Genomic DNA, 17,581 nt, shown 5'->3' with positions numbered 1-17,581 from the left:
CCTCAATTTGACTTTTGCGAACGTTATAAACTATAAGATACCGTAAAACGGTTTATGGGCAATAAACAAAGTAAATACTAGAAATAATGGAAATCTACTGTATTCAGACATATATAAAAAATCCAAACGCTATTGAATCATTTCAACAACGAAACGCAGACAGAACTTTGCTTATGCCGGTCTCAAGCAACAAAATAATATTAGAACTTGACTTTGATGTTAAATAGGCTAAAATCGCGGTAAAATATAATTAACAAAGGACATAAAATGATTAATTTTTTAAGGAGACATTGGCCTAGATTTTATATCATTATTTTCCCTTTCAATGTTTCAATGTTGATCTTGAATTTCTTATTTAATGTGTACAATCAGTATTCATTGACCAAGACAAAATCAATTCGACGCAAGTTTAAATTATATTGTTTATTTACTGAGGTCAGTTTTAACAGGTAATAACTGAAGAATTAAAATAAGACCATGTATGTACACAGTACAGATACAGAGATATTTAATAAATACCAACATTCCTGCATATTCTTCAAACAAGATAGCAGGACATGAACACTATTTACAATGATATTATTTATATTTCTTGAAAATAGAATCCAATTTCATATCATAAAAATCTCTCATTTGTAATTGGTTTTAAGGCCTCGGTGTAATCGTAAAAATATTATAAATGTGTTTTCTAAAGTACCTAAAAACTGCAAAGAGCTAGCATATTGCAAATTGAAATACGGCAAATGTACACATGCATAACTCTGTTGGTCAAGATCTGCTCTGAAAAGGAATGTAAAAACAATTGTCAATAGGCCTATTGAACAAATGAAATAAATGAGACATTTTACAGTTCAAGTAAACTATTTTGAAAGCTCAAAATAGTTGGTATTTCAAGGCACTTTTAAGGCCGTTTTAAGTACTTTTTCGTTGCATGGCGCACAGGCCTATATTATAATATTGAAGTTGTCTATTCACACAAACTTATGTCCATGCCTTACCTGTGTAACATTGAAACAGAAACAAAAACAGAAACTGGTCTAGTGATCAGTCAGATATGCTTTTGTTTGCAGATGGCAAATATGTTGTGTTGAAATACCACTGCATTGCCTAAAACGTGATAATTGATCATTTCTCAACTAAATCAGAAATCGTTTCACATATACAAAATAAGGAACAGGCTTTTGGTATAAAATTGTCTCACCCTTTCCAATATGAATATGGCCAACATTAGGCTATAATAATTTCTAAGGCTGTGAGAAAATACCCCACAAGTATTGACCTGTTTGACTTCGATGAGTGTATAGGCTACAACATGTCTCTTAACAATTATCTCTAAGGTAGGTCTACTCCGTAAACACAATGTGCGCCTTCTATAAAAATATACAAACTTTATTGGAATATGATATGAACTTTCGGGAACGGTTTCCATGTTTTAGTTAGGGGGATTAAGTTAAGAGTTCCAACCAGAGGCCTTTTTGAAGGCGAATAAACGACGTATAATTTTCTCTCCTATGTAAATACACAATCTAAGACAAATAATACATTCCATAGGTGACAGGTCCACCAAATAGTCCCGGGACCGGTAAAGTGGGCCTGGGGTAGGCGTTAGAATGTCCGTAGAGAGATGGAGAGCCAATGTGCGCTCCCAGGGGGAATGGCAGTGCGAAGGCAGGTAGCATGGGTTTCGAAGCCAGTTTGTACTTTTCCAGCTCGGCCTCCTGAAGTCTCTTGGCTTTAGCTCTCCGGTTTTGGAACCAAATTTTGACCTGAGTCTCGGTCAGATTGAGGGAGTTGGAGAATTCAGCTCGCTCTGCGATGGACAGATACTGCTTCTGTCGGAACTTCCTCTCCAGCGCGAGCAACTGGGAAGTAGTGAAGGGCGTTCGAGGTTTTCGGTTGTTTTTATGTTTTCTTAATGGACATGGAGGTGGACTTGCGTTTCCTGAAAATGAACAAATTACCATTAATTTGTATATGGAATACTCGAGTAAAATAGCACTTTTCTAATTATTAAAACAATTTTAACAAGATTTTGGGGACAGGGTTTACACCCTCAACTCTGGAATTAATAGGCATGCCTATAAACCATATCCAATTTACAAAATAGGTAAATGTTTGCCAAAATAAGGCAGTGTTTGGGCGCAAAGTTTAGTCATATCATGCTGTTCTGAAATTGCACTGTAATCATTAGAGTCATACGAGTAATAATTTCGAGGAAAATTAACATAGTCTATTCAACGAATTACACAAGACCTCAGTGATGGCAACAGGTGTCAACGTAATAACTACGTAATACCGTTTTACCAACAATTGAAATTGGAAAATAAATTCCAGAAATTTATTTTCCAATTTATGGATGTAATGGCAATAGAAATACAATAGCAAATAGGTTTATAAGAATGTCAAGAACTTTATCAAAGTATTTGTCAAACCTTTTAAGCAAATACATTTTGAAGGAGGGACTTACGAGGAGGAGTAGAGAAAGATGAAGTCTGGAACCAAGTGCTCTGGTCTTTCTCACAAAAATCTTGACTGTCGTCATTCGCACAGTCCGATACGATCCGCGAGCTCTCCGGGGAAACTTTCCTCTCTGCGTAATAAGTCCTTGGCGAGAACTGTCTGCTTTGCACCGCAGCCACAGGCTTCGGCTGAACCAGCCCCAGTTCCGAGGAGGAAGAAGAATAGAAAGTCCGGCACGATGTCTTCTTGGAAATCAACGATTCGACACTGAATGGAAGGCTGCTCGTCTTGTTTTTGTATCCTTTGTCGGTTGTCATGTCTTTGGGTTGAAGCTCATCACTTTCCGTATCCGACTCATCTTTCTGGAGAAGTTTTATCTCGTGGGACTGGGGTAGGCCAACCGGATTCATCTCTAATGGATAAGGGGCCATACACCTCGGTATGGCCGGCTCAGGAGAATCGAATTGCGTGCGAGAGAAGCCTATATTGTCCGGTACTGTCCTCGCACTGTCAGTGTACTGCCCAGTAGCTAAACTCACGAGATGGGGTCGTCTATAAAAGCGCAGTAAGTGTTCCCCTATCCGCGCGGTCCAATCATCGTCTTAACTCGGACTCGTGACGTTCCCAGCTTTCCTGTTCTCCTTCTCCATTGGCCGGCTGCCTTTCAAGAGACTTCAAGAGGCCCTTTGAAAGCAAGAAGTTAATCATACAGACCCCGTGCGGAGCTGGTGCATTGATAGCTCAAGGGGTTTTGTCTCCTCCGAACACAAAGTAGACCAATTTTAGCGCAATTAACCAGTGGGGGCCTCTTGAGTATTTACATCCATTAGATGACCACTCATTGGAACTTTTCAATGAATTAATCTCGTACCCGAGAACTTTGAGATAAGATGTTTATGTGTACAAGTAAATATAAGTAAACGTTTTTTTGAGTATCGCATTGAAAGAAAGTAAATTAATAATTTCATATTTGTACAAAAAGAAAACATTTAGTCTAGATAAAATGCAACAATATGAAAAACACAAATTAACATAGACATTGAAACTCATTAAAATATATAAATAATCTAAACATAAGGCAGAAATGATAAAGAAAGGAATCGATTTGATATGAATGTTGGTCACACAGCATTACACCAATTTAAAGGCTGTCATGGACTTTTTGAGGTTTACAATAGCCTCAGTTGAGAAGCAACAGGCGTTTTTTTTCAGGTCAAACTATTTAATAAGCCAGACAAGTTGTGTTTTGGAAGGCGCCAGGCTCGGCGGGATCAAAAAGGAAGCTACCTCAGGGAGAAAGGGGAACGGTTAACTCCACTTAACCAATTGTCCTCGAAATATTTCATAGTCCAGTGGATCGCTGGAAGGAAGTAGGCACAACCACTAACATCAAACAACGAAGAACGGTTTCATTTCTAGGAAGAAGACAAAATAAACAAAGGTTGATCGATAAGTTATGGAGGGGCAGTATTACACAAATGTTTTAGAAAACGATCATATTTCCTCATACAGAATCAAACGTTCTGATCAAAATAGTCCAATGAAAAATCTGAAATAAAAAAAGTACACAAGGTCAGGGATTTTTTTTTTTACTTTACCTAGATATACTTATTTAAATAACGCCGTTTCCCCCAATATTCCTACTTTTCCCCTTCTAGTCATGAATTTCAAATACTACACCTTAGTAATAATCAATCAATTTAGTCATGTTAATACTTTTTTATAATAATAGAAAATACGGAACATTTGGCATCTGACATCAAATACTACAGACAATTTAAAGGAATACTTTTTTAAATACTTAAAACATTTATAAATTAATGATTCCTCTTAATCAATACCTGTTGTCTCATGTCCCTAAATTAGAATACACCCTATGTGTTAACTTCCTGCATTATTTCAACTTCAGCGAAATTGCATAACACCACAAAATAAACTTCTAAAGTTCAGTCTGTTATTACTGTCAACAGCTGTGTAACAGATGAATCTTAAAGTTTGTCCATTGCAAAAAGCCCAAGCATATAGAGTAAACTTGGCCCATCTTTCATGCTGTGCAATGTCAGATATCCTTCATGATGTCCATCATCCTTAGCCTTCAACTGTTCCCCATCATGCTAACATGATACCACATTAAATAACTGCACATAATCCAAGATGGCCTCCCTGGCATGCCAACTCCAGCCTTCTCAGGACCCCACTGCAAGCATGCCGGACTTCCAACATTCATCAGAAGGATCAAATACACAATTAAGACTTGGTAAAGTGCAAAACGGACTCCTGGTAGTCCACAAGTGGGGGGGTTTGTCTTAATTTAATTGCCTTAGCTCAATCGCTCTTAGGCTAATATTCTGGCACTGAAGACATGTATGGAGACAAAGAAAGAGCACAGCCACTGCAATACACCTGAGAGCCACTCAGTCCTCTCTGGACTGTCTTCATTACTCTTCACAATTTAATTTACTGCTTAATTGGATTAAAGTATGAATAATTCACCTATTTGAATCTGGCCCTGCACGAGGAGCCGTGTGATGGGCTCACATCCCTGTCCTTTCAGTCTATCAGTTATATTTGGTTTATGACCTTATGTGCCCCTGTGTAACAACACATGAATGACATGCTACACGTTAAGTGTAATTTGCCTACATCATTTTAATTCGCTTTATGACCAGATATGACTGACTTCACACTATATGACCATCATTTATGTCTATTTCTCAACAAAAGATACATGCACACAAATTGAGACTACTGCTAAACCGAAATGTACTTTCAATGGAAAGATTTATGCAAGACTGGGTACCGTCCTCTTTCAAGTGATTGGAATAATTAGAATAATACAACAAAGCTCACTGTACATTTCAAAACACCTAAATCAATAGATACATTCAGGTCCCCTCCAAAGGACACTACACAACCGCTGTGACAGATTCTCTTAGACATTTCTCTATGCTCTAATTTGGGAGCCAACTCTTACATTTCTATATCTACCAATCTTCCTCTGTCTCCTCTCCCTCTCTGACACAACAGGCGCTGTCCTTGCACAGCTGTTTTAGTTTTGGGATCCTGGCAACCATGTACCCTTCAATCAATTTAATCTTGGACTGTCGTGCAAGACAAGGATGAGAGCCGAATCATATAGCAACACAGATCCATGCCGAGATTCACCCGATACAGGTACTAGCAGTAGATAAATCTACAGATGAATTTACACAAAGTTACTGTAAAGTTTGCCCCCCTGATGTTTCTCCGGCGTCTTCGGTTTCAGATTTTCAGAGACCTTCTCTCCTAGACCCTGAGAATACATTTATGTAACAGCATGCAGGCGAGTGAACTGTGTCAGAAGTCGTTACCGAGTTTGAAAGCAGATCAGAGCCCCAAGGTCGGCCGTTCAATGAGAAACACTTTCTCCCTGCACCCGAAATGAAAACTTGAAGTTTCTAAAGGCCCTGGGCAAATGTAGTGTGCTATTAAGGGAATAGGGTGGTCATTTAGGATGCAGTTTTTTTCTCTCTCATTCGGGGCTATTTCTAATATTTTCATAGTTTGATGGAACTACTCAGTCAGTTTGTACAGGTTTGGGCCAAGTGTGGGCAACGAATTTAGATGTGAAGAGAAAAAAACTATGAATTTAGATAATTCTTATAAGTTTAAAATGACAGGCATGGATACGTCTACTGTTGGACAAGACCCCTAATCTTACTCTAACACAATAAATATTTTTTACTGCTGAATAACAGCATGACAGTTGTAATTTTCTTGCAGTTGGAATGACCCCTGACCCTATTTAAGGACTGAGGAAATCCCAAAAAGAAATCAAACAGAATCAAGATGAATCAAGATGAACACGGTAGCTGTGAGGCTTGGGACCATATTGAGGATTTTCAGCATATTAAATAAGTTCCAGAGAATCTAATGCTGTGCCTCTTTCTACCGCAAGCCTCAATCAACGGTTTCTAATGACGTTGACCATTAGCTGTGTGTTCTACACAGCAAAGTCGAATACTCACTCAGAAAGAACTCGGCCTAAGAGGTAAATGTTTGGGCCGTGTATTCCCTGTCGTAGGGGTGTCAGCCCCATGGATGAGGCCCTGTGAGTCGACAAACAAGCCGATCATTTAGAACGTGAGGGAGAACTGGAACCCAATACGTGTGAGACGAGCATGACGGACAGAGACACAATGGCTGATGGGTAGAGGAACAGAGGGTGATGGACGGACTTGCTGACACCAGAGGTGAGGAGAAAGGGGGCGAGCGGAGACGTTTGTCGACCATCCCCATCAAAACACGACCAGTCTTACCGCTCGGCTCTCCGATTTTGGTGTGTGCGGTGTCTGGAATCAGTTGTTAGAGTGCATGCTGAAATGACCAAATGTCATATTAAAAGAGATTTACCGTCATATACAAGTTTGGTAGGATTTATAAAGCTGCTACAGGTTGTTGTGATATTAAGTTTTGTCAGTTGTTATGAGGTGCGAAGAGAGATTGAACAGTGCCTGAGCAACTTTTCGGGTCGTCACCGCTTTCACCAAACAAGGAGACACATTTCACTTGTGAAAAAAATGGGTAATTATGTTTTCTTTTCTTCCTTGTACCTCATCACTGTGTAATTTATTGAGTCGTATGTCTCCCTTAATTCGAGTCCATCCTCATTTTACTCTAACATAAGGACGCCAGACAAGGCCTCTGGTTTAAATAGCATTGCCTCTGGGTTACTGTGTATCCGTGGAAAATCTCTTGACCTTTCATTTGACTTAACAAGTTGAACCAATCCACATCAGACCGGCTATAAGCCTGCAGTTAAATACCGGTTAACATTTTCATGCAGAAGCCACTTCCCCCTTGTGGCAATGGTGGCATCAATGAACCCCGGTCTTGGGAGAATGAATGCATGGTAATGAGAGAAACGTTGTCGCTGTATACGCAAAAGTGAGAGTAATTCACAGCTAAAGTATGAAAGGATGGTTGTGTTTTACACCACTTTATATGGAGGCTTCAACGAATTTCATGTCTCCTCGATTAAAATGTGACAAAATAAATAACACTGACTTTTGTTGTTTTTGCCTTACTTTGTAGAATTCGTCATTGTACCTTGAATGCCCTTTTGCACAGAACAAAACAATTGGTCTTGCGGGTCTTGAGAGGGACAGGGAGGGATTGACACATATTTGCCGGCAGAGAGCATTTAAGATAGTGGTGCACCACAATAGGTAACAATGCAATTGTCCATTTTCATTTGACCTCCGCGTTTGTTGGCCACATAAATCAGCATTCTTGAGTAAAGTCTCTGGACAATGCGAGTGGGCGAGCGAGGTTTGGGAATACAGGGGACAAGCATCTTAGTGTGGCCACTTTGAGGTCACAGAGGCGACCGAAGAATGCCGCCACAATCTTCTACTATCTATGCAGCCAAAGATGTGATGCATTATATTTCACATGAGCCAAGGGAGCAGCTTCAATTTTCTCTTCACTTTTGGCCAGCATTTCAGACAGAGGCCAAACCAAAAACTATTGCTTGAATTACAGCAATTTACTATATATTATATATCAAAAACGCTCTTTTCACATCGTAAAAAACAAACTGGCTGAAACATGGGCCGTGAGGGAGACGGTGGAATTGAAACTGAAAATCGAAAAGATGTTGCAAGTGCAACCTTCTGGTGTTTTCTTGTCGTCCACATTTCAGACATTAGAAAAATATACGTGTTGGATGTGTGTGTGTGTGTGTGTGTGTGCGTGTGGAGTGTGCCTACCCGTCAAAACTGTGTGTAAGTTCTATACTATGAATTAATTATCAAAGCAGTATTCGTTTGGTCCTAATCCCAAAGACTTGTTATGAGTGCCTGTGGTCACACTTGACGACTGGCCAGAACTTGTGACAACTTATCTTACCCATCTTGTTCCACGGAATATCAAATGCATACTTATGACAATCCAAAACCTCGTCGAGATTGTTTTTATGAATGAGAACCTAAATACTTAATTTAGTTATCACTATTTGGTATGTCTGTAAAGACAGAGAACTTCTCACAGTTAGATCTCTTTCCAAGAAGTCGTTATTTACGAATGTTTAAAAGGGGTATTATGTTTATTTGTTATTGAACTTCTCATGCCCTGACACCAAATTAGTTTGGCCGTAATCCATGACACACGGAAGACAATAGACACCGTTGAATCATTTTAAGGTCGTTTCATAAGCTTTTGGGAAAATACGATGCTATCTAATGACACAACGTATGATAGTCATTTGAGAATAAGTTAAAGGGGCTTGAAGCACTACTTTGACCTCTTATCTTAGTTATGATACGTATCCGCTCATTATTTCAGTTTAAGAAACAGAGTTTGAGACAAAACTCGCGTTTTGTAACAATTCTGGTAAGATAGTTATATGATTGGGTACATGCACTCACTTATACAATCAGACACAAAATAATCAGTGTAAATATTTATGTATAAGTGCTAAATCTGTGTCCTGCTGTTGTTATTATTGTTATCATTATTGCAAATATAATCGTTGTTACTGTTGTAGATTTTTTAAGTCGAGTTGTCTTTTTACATTTTCTCTTTTTAACCATTATTAGGGAAGGAATCTGAACGTTTTAATACTTGATAAAACTCTCTTTTACATAATACCTGGGGTAATGTCTTTCTCTTTTGAAGGTGTCATTTCGAAACTAATTCTCCTGATGTCGGCACCCAGAACTAAGATAGATACGTGTAATGTTAAAGCCGTTACAAGAGATTACACCTCTTCTTTCTTTCCCTCAGTCTTCTCTCTATCATCTGCAGAGAGAGCTATTGGGTCTCACTTGATCCTGTCAGATTGCACTTGTTTGATACTATAGTAGTAATAATGTTATTACAAGCAGTAAAGGTCAGGACAAATAGTGTGCTCTCGAGCTGTTTTGAGATTACAATTTCAAAGTCCTTTCCATGAAAAAGCCCAACAATGGAACGGGCTGGCAGAGTTAAAAGGGCCTTTCAATAAACAATCACGGGTTGCCTATCAATGGGACTCACTGGAACCAAGTAAGCAGTGGGATTTGCTTTGAAAAGATATAGAGAAGGAGGGATGGAGAGAGAGAGGGGGAGACGTGTAGGTTGTGAAGGTTTAAGCAGATGCCTCCCGAGTGCCTAGCTAATACAAACAATCAGAGACAGATTCACGGACGTCATTTAGTGGGCCGACCGGTCTTACCACCCCACTCTCTTTCTCTCTTTTTCATTTTCTCTTTTTGAATTCAGTGCTTTATCCATATTACCCTCTACCTCTCTATCAACCCCTCTCAATCCTTCGCTCCCTCCACTTTTCCTCTATCCTTCCTTCCTTCCCTCTCTCTCTCTCTCTCTCTCTCTCTCTGCTCTCGGGAACAGAGGGTGGACGGGAAAGTAAATGGGGGGGGGGGGGGGGGGGGTCAAAACACTTCTTTTTGTGCTATTGCTTAATGAGCTGGAAAATACAATTGCACTTTTCTGACGGTGAAGAAGATCGCCTGGAGGCCCTTCTAAATTAGCTCTGGTAGGAGGAAGGAGGAGGCCTGGAGCCCCGGAGGCCGGAGGGGACAGAGGCTTGCTGAGCGGCCCAAATAGGAGGAGACGCCCGGGGGGAGGTGTTTGGAATCCTGTTAGGTAGATAGGGGGCTATGGGGGAATAGTGGTGGCATATTTTGGATTACGGGGCTGATCTTGCTACAGAGTGAGAGACACTTGTTGCTTGGTCATGTAGTTACGGACAGTCTTGGTCATGTAGTTACGAACTAGAGTGGATCGGCCAACCTGACGCACAGTCGGCTACGAGGCGATACAGGACATCGAGAAAAGTGACGTCCGCTATGCATCAATACGTCTTACCAGAATTCCTCCCATTTCCCCCCCTGGAATGGATGGATTCACCTCATCCGTCCAGGAGCCTCTAAGCTTTGTGGTCTCCGTGCGCAGGGCAAAACCTACAACGTATTCCAGCCCATAACAATAGCTTTTATTGGCCTTTTCAGTCATCCTTCCATTGAGGTTTCAATTCTTCCCCGAAGTGGAGCTGGAAAAAGTGCTCCCTATATTGCATATGTCCTTCTCTATGCCATTCTGCCATAGGCCCCTGGGTGCTCTTTTGACCACTACGCTAGGCATCTGCTCTCTGAGGGCCCCCGTGGCCCCGCCAGGCCAATATCTGCATTCTAATGCCCCTGTGTCCTGCTGGTTCGGTTGCTTAAGCCCCCCTATGTAATTGATGGCTTCCACACTTCCAGGCCTGGCCCCTTTGCTCTCTCTCTTTCTCACTGTCTCTCTTTGATGATTGTTATTTGTATATCTCTGCTTTTTTGGTCGGGGGTCTTTGACTTCGCCCATTGTCATTTTATACACAGGGAAATTCTAATAGGTTGAGAGAAAACAGAGAGCGACGGAGACACACGGAGTGAAAGGAAGAGAGAGAGACAGAGAGAGGGAGAGAGAGAGAGGGAGAGACGGAGAGGGGGAGATGGACAAGGAGAGACGGAGAGAGCGTTAGGGGGGTTGACTTCACTTTGACTACAAAGAGACAGAGTTGCCGGCACTGCCGATATTTAGTGAACTCCAAAGGGAACGTTTTCATTCTCATTCCGCAAGTTTGGCACATGCCTTCTGTTACTAAGTGGCGAGGGCCATTGAGGAAGGGGGGGGCCTACATTTCCCTGTTCTCCTGGACTTACAGCCCTGGCAGCTGCTAAGCCTCTCTATACGGCTATAGAGCCCTCTCTGCAGGTGAGCTAACCCTGCCAAAGAAGCAGCCCCACAGCCCCTCTGGTTCGCTCAATGGGACTCAATGGGCTTTTCACGGAGGGGGAGGCTGAATTGACTTCGTATGTGCCGCTATGGGATGTATTTCTATGTACTGTGATTCATTCACGTTGACGGCACCACTGCGGCTTCCCGAAGCTGTGTAACCCAAATGGGGGCGGAGTCACTAAGCCACGCCTGAGTTTTGTTTTGTTTGGCCCTTCCCGACAGGTGTCGAAGGCCAGGCCGGGCGCGACGCGCTCCTCCTCACCTCGCCGGTTCTTTCTTCTTCGGCTGTGCTCGTCAGTTGATGGCACGACGCTCCTGCTCCTTCACGTGTCCTACTTCCTCCTGCTCCCCCAGACCCCCATGACGCGAGCTGTTGCTTCAGAGGTGTGGGGCCTCTTATTCCTTCTCGTCTTCTCATTCTACCCCTCAAAGGGTTCCACTGTTTTCCCCAAACGGCTGCCAAGCCAGGCTATCTATTCATTTGGTTACTTAAGTGTAATTGGTCCCCTTTGAAGCCTCAGAGAGGCAAATCATTGGCTTTGCCCCGGGCCAGTAATGGTCAGTGATCCGGCGACCCCCCCCCCGCCGCCACCCCCGTTGGGCCCCCGCCGGCTCGGGCAGCGTCGGCTACAGACATGCGCGCGCACGCGCCCCACGCGCGCGCGCACGCACCGCGAGAGAGCTCCCATACGATGAAGGAATAACACGACCGGGGCCCGCTCAATTTCACTTCTCCTTTTCATCCTATGTTCTTTTGAAATACTTTTTTTTTTTTATTAACAACAGCTTTTCTCCTCCCTCATACTGGGGCGGGGGGGGGGGCGCAAGAGGGGGATGACAAGGAGGGGGGGGGGTATCTGCCGGGGGTGTCCCCCTAGATGTGTGTCTGTGGGGCAGAGCGGAGTCACAGCCGGCCCCCCCCCTCCACCCCCCCCACGCCCCGCCCCGCTCTCATCAATAGCGACAGGTCAAGGAGGCACTGAGAAAACTGCTATCCCCCTTTCCCTCCTCCCTCCGTCCCCTGCGGTTCACACTGCTACAGAAGGGACTCATGTTTCTTATGACAGGCCATCGAGGCCTCGGGGCCAATGGAGAGAGAAAGGGATTCCTCAGCCCCCGATTGGTCGATTGTCAACCAGCCGTGGTGAATTTTCCTCTGTTGGTATCTACTCTTGTGTATTAGCTGAGAAAGGGGAATGTATTGGACTCGGGGAAAGATCCTCTTCCCTTGGTCTATGATGTAAACAATGGGCGTTGTGTGTCTTACAGGATAAACGTGGGGAAAGTGGTACTGGCAAAACGACACAAAGAGGCCATTTAAAACTACAAAATGACTTCAGACTCCGGCTGTAATTGTCAGGAACCTTAACTACACTGACGTTGTAATCTCATAATAAGGTAATAACCTTAGTAAAACTCTGGAGCACATATCCATTACCAGGGTGGAGTCCCCACAATCTGCACAAAGGGTTAAAAGTGACAGGCATAGACAGGAGTAGTCATTTTCTTATACAAACAGAATAGCCAACGACGATTAGCCTACATGCCGTCTTTCCAATGAGTGCTCCTGAAAAACGTTATTTTTAAAATAAAAATGTAAATTCAATTCCAGTTTCTTTCCTAGGAGTGACTGGTGAACCTACTTTCAAAAAAGACTACTTCAAAATAGTGTAGTTCTTCTTTAAGGTTGCCGTGGCGAGAGGGAGCCAAATCGATGTGGACGGCCAGCCATTAAAAGCCAACCTGGTTATGAATGCTGCATTTTAACTTGTATCATTTTGACTTTGAGGTTTTTAAGAGAGAAGCGTTCCCCGCAGTCACGCCAGCTGGTAACAATTCTTAGACATATTACGAGCTGCTCTCTGCCAAACTACATACCTTTGGGCTATGTTTTCAGTGGGCTATAAAAGCCAATAATGTAATTTTGATCTAGTTTATCAGATATCACTCAGTATGTCCCCGAACAGTTTATATAAGACGCCGTTTAAGGTTTAAAGCACCGGGACGGGAGTTTTCCAGTTTTTTTTCCAGCACTATTTTTATTTTCAATATTGACAGTGGGCATTTCGCTTTGCTCGCGTTGCTTGTTTTACTTTCATATTGGGAGTCAGTCAAATGCGCCATAGCAGCCAAGATGGTGGAGCGGTGGGGTTGGGCTTCCACATTGTCTCCACATATGGCTTTGGGTACTTAAAAATACACATTAATATAAGTATGTGGTAGTCCACAAAGACAGGCTGTGTCCCAATCGGCGGCCCACTCCCCATAAAGTGCACTGTGGCCAGACCCAGTGTACTATGCAGGGGAAAGGGCGGGACCCAGGACTCGGCCTGTGCGTGTCTGAGCTGCATGGGAAAATGGCTAGATTCACCGTGGAACCATTTAAGCGTGCGTGCGTGCGTGTTAACGCTCGACCTTGACATTGATAATGTAAAGAAGACACAGTAGCGGGCTAACCCTCCCCAGCGGTCTGACCACAAGTTCTGCTTGAGTCGCTGGTGACCTTGAACCAGTCTGGAATCGCCCCGGGGCCCAGAGGTCGGCCCGTTTAGGGGAACCTTAGGTGATGGTCCATACGCCCGAGGGCGAGTAATGTTTATGTCAGACGACGAGACGGTTGATATGCCCCGACAGAGGCACGCACAGGGGCGCGCACGTCACCAGACACGCACACGCCCGCACGCACGGAAACACACACTCTGTAATACGCCATCAGTGGTATTTCTCGTAATGGTCAAAAACTGCAGCGGGGAACACAAGCACAGCAAGGTAAGACGGCAGAGAAAAACACAAACTCAGGTTTTCAATTGTGTTGCGTGTGTTTGTGCGGGCGCTGTGCGCGCACGCGTGCGTTGCCGAGACATCACATGACCAAATGAAGGCCTGCTGTGTGAAATTACTCGCGCTAATGGCTCTACACACGTTTGTTGCAGGAAATCGGACGGCCGCAGTGTAACTGCTAAAACAGCGATAAAAACAAACCCAAATTGCATCATGATGTCTGGGGCAATTTTACCCTTCATCAGAGCAAACCAACTCCCTCAAACAAAGCAACTGGAGTTATTGAGTAGTTATGAGACAGTTGACTCAACGCCGCCCCTTTCGGACCCCTCAACGCTGCACGGGCTCGCCGGTTCTGTCCCACGTCCGTGGAAAAAGACGCTAAAAATAAAATCCCAACCAGAGGTGTCCAATAAAGTCTAATTAAAGAACAACATATTATTACTGCGGTAATTTGCTCGTCTAAAGAGATCATTAAGTGGCTCGGGGCTTGCCTGGCCCGAGAATTGCGTGTTAACTATTTCTTATGACGTGATGTGACTCCAGACCCATCGGGCAGGCGCCAGAACTATCAGGAGGTCGGACACTTGCTTTCACCCTTGGCGTCTGAAACGGGTTTCCGCTCATGCTAGCGCGGTTTTCAGTGATCAAGTTGCACGCTGCCAGCGTCTCTGCCTCTCCCTGTATTCAACGGTTTTCCCGAGAGGGAGGCCGAGAAGATTGACACCCCCCTGCCTAACATCTGTTTGACACGATCATGCTCAGTGACACATCTGTGGCGTTCATGTCATTCAGCTGTCTGCTGTTGGTTGTTGACTCAGGCCACAAAAATAACGAAAGAGACAAGGCATCCTCTCCGTAGATCCCATTTTCCCCAGCCGGCCACTTATAACAAGTCTTTGGACAGTGACGGGATTCAACTATGCGTGTGTGTGCGTGTGTGTGTTTGTCAGCATGTATCACTTAAAACAAGTCTCAGGACCCTGACAAGTGCGTGCGCGCATCACTTATAAGAGGTCCTAGAACACTCACTCGTGTGTGTGTGTGTGTGTGTGTGTACATACGCGTATCACTTATAACAAGTCTCTGGACACACTCTGGGTGTCAGCAGCAGGCCCAAGCGGCCCGCCTCCGGCCGGACAGTATGCAAAAAAGCACCCTGGGAGAATCAGCCCTTTTAAGTCCAATTACCCCATGGAGCCAGTTATTTCAAAGGCCATCGGTAGAAGATGTCGGTTCCGATAAGGTCCTGGACATGTGTGTTCCATCACACTAATTCAAACAGGGTTTCCAAACCCTAACTCTAATCCCAAACTCCCAACAAAACCTCAACCAGCCTGGAGCCATTGAAAATAACATAATATAACTATTGTTTTAAACAGAGCATACAAATATTTGTATGGAATATATTTCCTGCGAAAGAGGAAGAAGATTCGAACGCACAGGAGAAGAGTTTGTGAAAGAGTCTTAGTATTGTTTTACTGGATATCATTGTGTCTTAGAGGACGAACAAAGTGACATATTTAAAGATTTATCCCTGTGATGGGTTCCCAAAACCTCCAGAAATCTGATTACAGGTCTGTGAAAGCCACAAACAATGCCGTGGCTAGCCTGTCGCTGAACGTTGCGTCTCGGGCCAATTTCTGCTCGATGCTCTGTTTTCATTCTGTCAGATCTGAAGTGAAGGATAAGAGCATAATTCATGTTGTTTTTAACTGGAAACATATTGTACAAATTCACAGTCAAGAAAGAGGGGATGAAGAAGAAAAGGAAAAGTTAAAAGTGGGAAACCCCTTCTAACACAACTGTGGTTTCGGCCATGGTAAACATTTTGTTTTATGAAAGTTTTTCTTTTTTTCCTGTAGTGACCGGAGAAATGAATGAGTCAGTGAAACCTCGAGTCCGGCTTATTCAAGTTAAACCCTGTTCACTGTCATACATGGAAAAAAATGTAGAAACGTGTCTTTGTGAGTCATTTCAGAATATTTAAGCAAGTGTGGCAATTAAGAAAAAAATCTGAATAATGTTATCAATGATGCCATTTTTCTCCACAACCTGTGACAGATAGTATCTCAACAGTATAATCCTTTTTAGAGGTTAAACCCTGGACAAAATGACTGTAATATACAGAGGATGCACTGGATTTCCTCCGCTGATCTGTGGGATCTATTTAGTTGACACATTCTTTTTTTCTTTTTAAGAAGCATTTTTATCTAACTGGCACTAGGCCCTTTTCTCGATCCTTCCCATTTAATGTTAAATCATCTGGACATTAAAGTATTTCGGTGAGTTACAAGACATGACATCTCTGGAAACATACAACCAAGGTCAGAGATGGAGCTTGTTAAAGGGATTGCACACAACCACAAATTCAGCGGGTAAAAAAAAATAAAAATAGTATAGTTAACTTAAACTTCAGTCATGGGGAAATTCAGCTTTGTAAGTTACCCGCCGTCAAGGAGACAAAGAGCGCCTTGTGACCGACTGCATGGTAATGTTCCCCTGTCTCTTTGCGTTCATCACGTCGGGGACATTTTGTTTGTTATCGACAATGGTTTAACAAGCACCACAAGCGATGTCTGGATCACAAAAGCTTAGAAAATGATAGATGAATATAGAGATAAACCATCGGAATAACCACGAGCTGTAACGTCCCTATCACGTCTCTATGATGTTAGATGAAGTCCATATTTTGGTTAAGGTCAGTTATAATTAAAAGAGATTGCGTGCAGTGGTTCGGTCATGGGACAAATGTTCCCCTACTGTAGGTTGGAGAATATGTTATATTCTATAGTGTCCCAGGCCTTCAAAGAAACGCAGGTCTGGTTTTTTTATTTTGTCCTCATCATCTCTTGAATCTAAATATATTTTGGCATGTTTTCTAAAATATTGCAGATTTTGAGACCCAAAAAAACATGCGCACACACACACACACACACACACACACACATGAATGCCAGCCATGACTCAGCTGTATTGTTCAAAACTGCTCATCTCCAAAGTTCTCATTTGGAGCTCGTTCTCATTTGGAGTTTATATACAATGTGTTTCCACAGTGGTTATTTCCATGCTCAGTTTGCGTAACGTCACAGCAAAACAACAATTTGCAACTCCAACCAAGAACAAAAGAGCTCACAATAAAGGTCTGCGACTCAAAAAACAATGAACGCATTTTTTTTTCCCTGTGGGATTTTCATATAAAAGAAAAAAGGGTGAACTTAAAGAAAACACTGGACTTTTTCAGCTTCTGTGCAAAACAGATTAAAAAAAAATGTATGGAGCTAAAATAAATAAATATAAAAAAAGCCATAATGAGCCAGTAGTCAGTGGTGCAGTGACGAGTGAAACAACATAACGATGAAATTATTTATAAATGACAAGCTAAAATGTACTATCACATTTGTGATAAGTGCTTCCTTGTCTATTGCATATTTTCCTGAATCAATCTCTATCAACACCGTGAATGTGTTCCGCTTCAACTCTTCAAAAATGCCGATCTCTGAATGTAAAATCCTGTGGAACTAGGTGCTGTGGTCTGGAAATAACTGCAGCTAACCCTAACCAGGAAGTAAACAGGAAA

The 17,581-nt window shown here is 42.7% G+C and overlaps 1 protein-coding gene across 1 annotated transcript; it reads right to left on the bottom strand.

The window, feature by feature from the left end:
• Positions 1-441: 441 nt before the first annotated feature.
• On the bottom strand, positions 442-2,974 carry msx1b (muscle segment homeobox 1b). Its single transcript, XM_010873012.3, has 2 exons — positions 2,468-2,974; positions 442-1,942 (listed from the first exon to the last, which is right to left on the bottom strand). The coding sequence occupies exons 1-2, from the start codon at positions 2,889-2,891 to the stop codon at positions 1,527-1,529; spliced, it is 840 nt and encodes a 279-aa protein (XP_010871314.2). The 5' UTR covers positions 2,892-2,974; the 3' UTR covers positions 442-1,526.
• Between the last annotated feature and the right edge of the window lie 14,607 nt (positions 2,975-17,581).

Source organism: Esox lucius, chromosome 9 (assembly GCF_011004845.1).
Source record: "Esox lucius isolate fEsoLuc1 chromosome 9, fEsoLuc1.pri, whole genome shotgun sequence".
Taxonomy (NCBI): Eukaryota; Metazoa; Chordata; class Actinopteri; order Esociformes; family Esocidae; genus Esox; species Esox lucius.
This window is presented reverse-complemented; position numbering and strand designations above follow the sequence as displayed.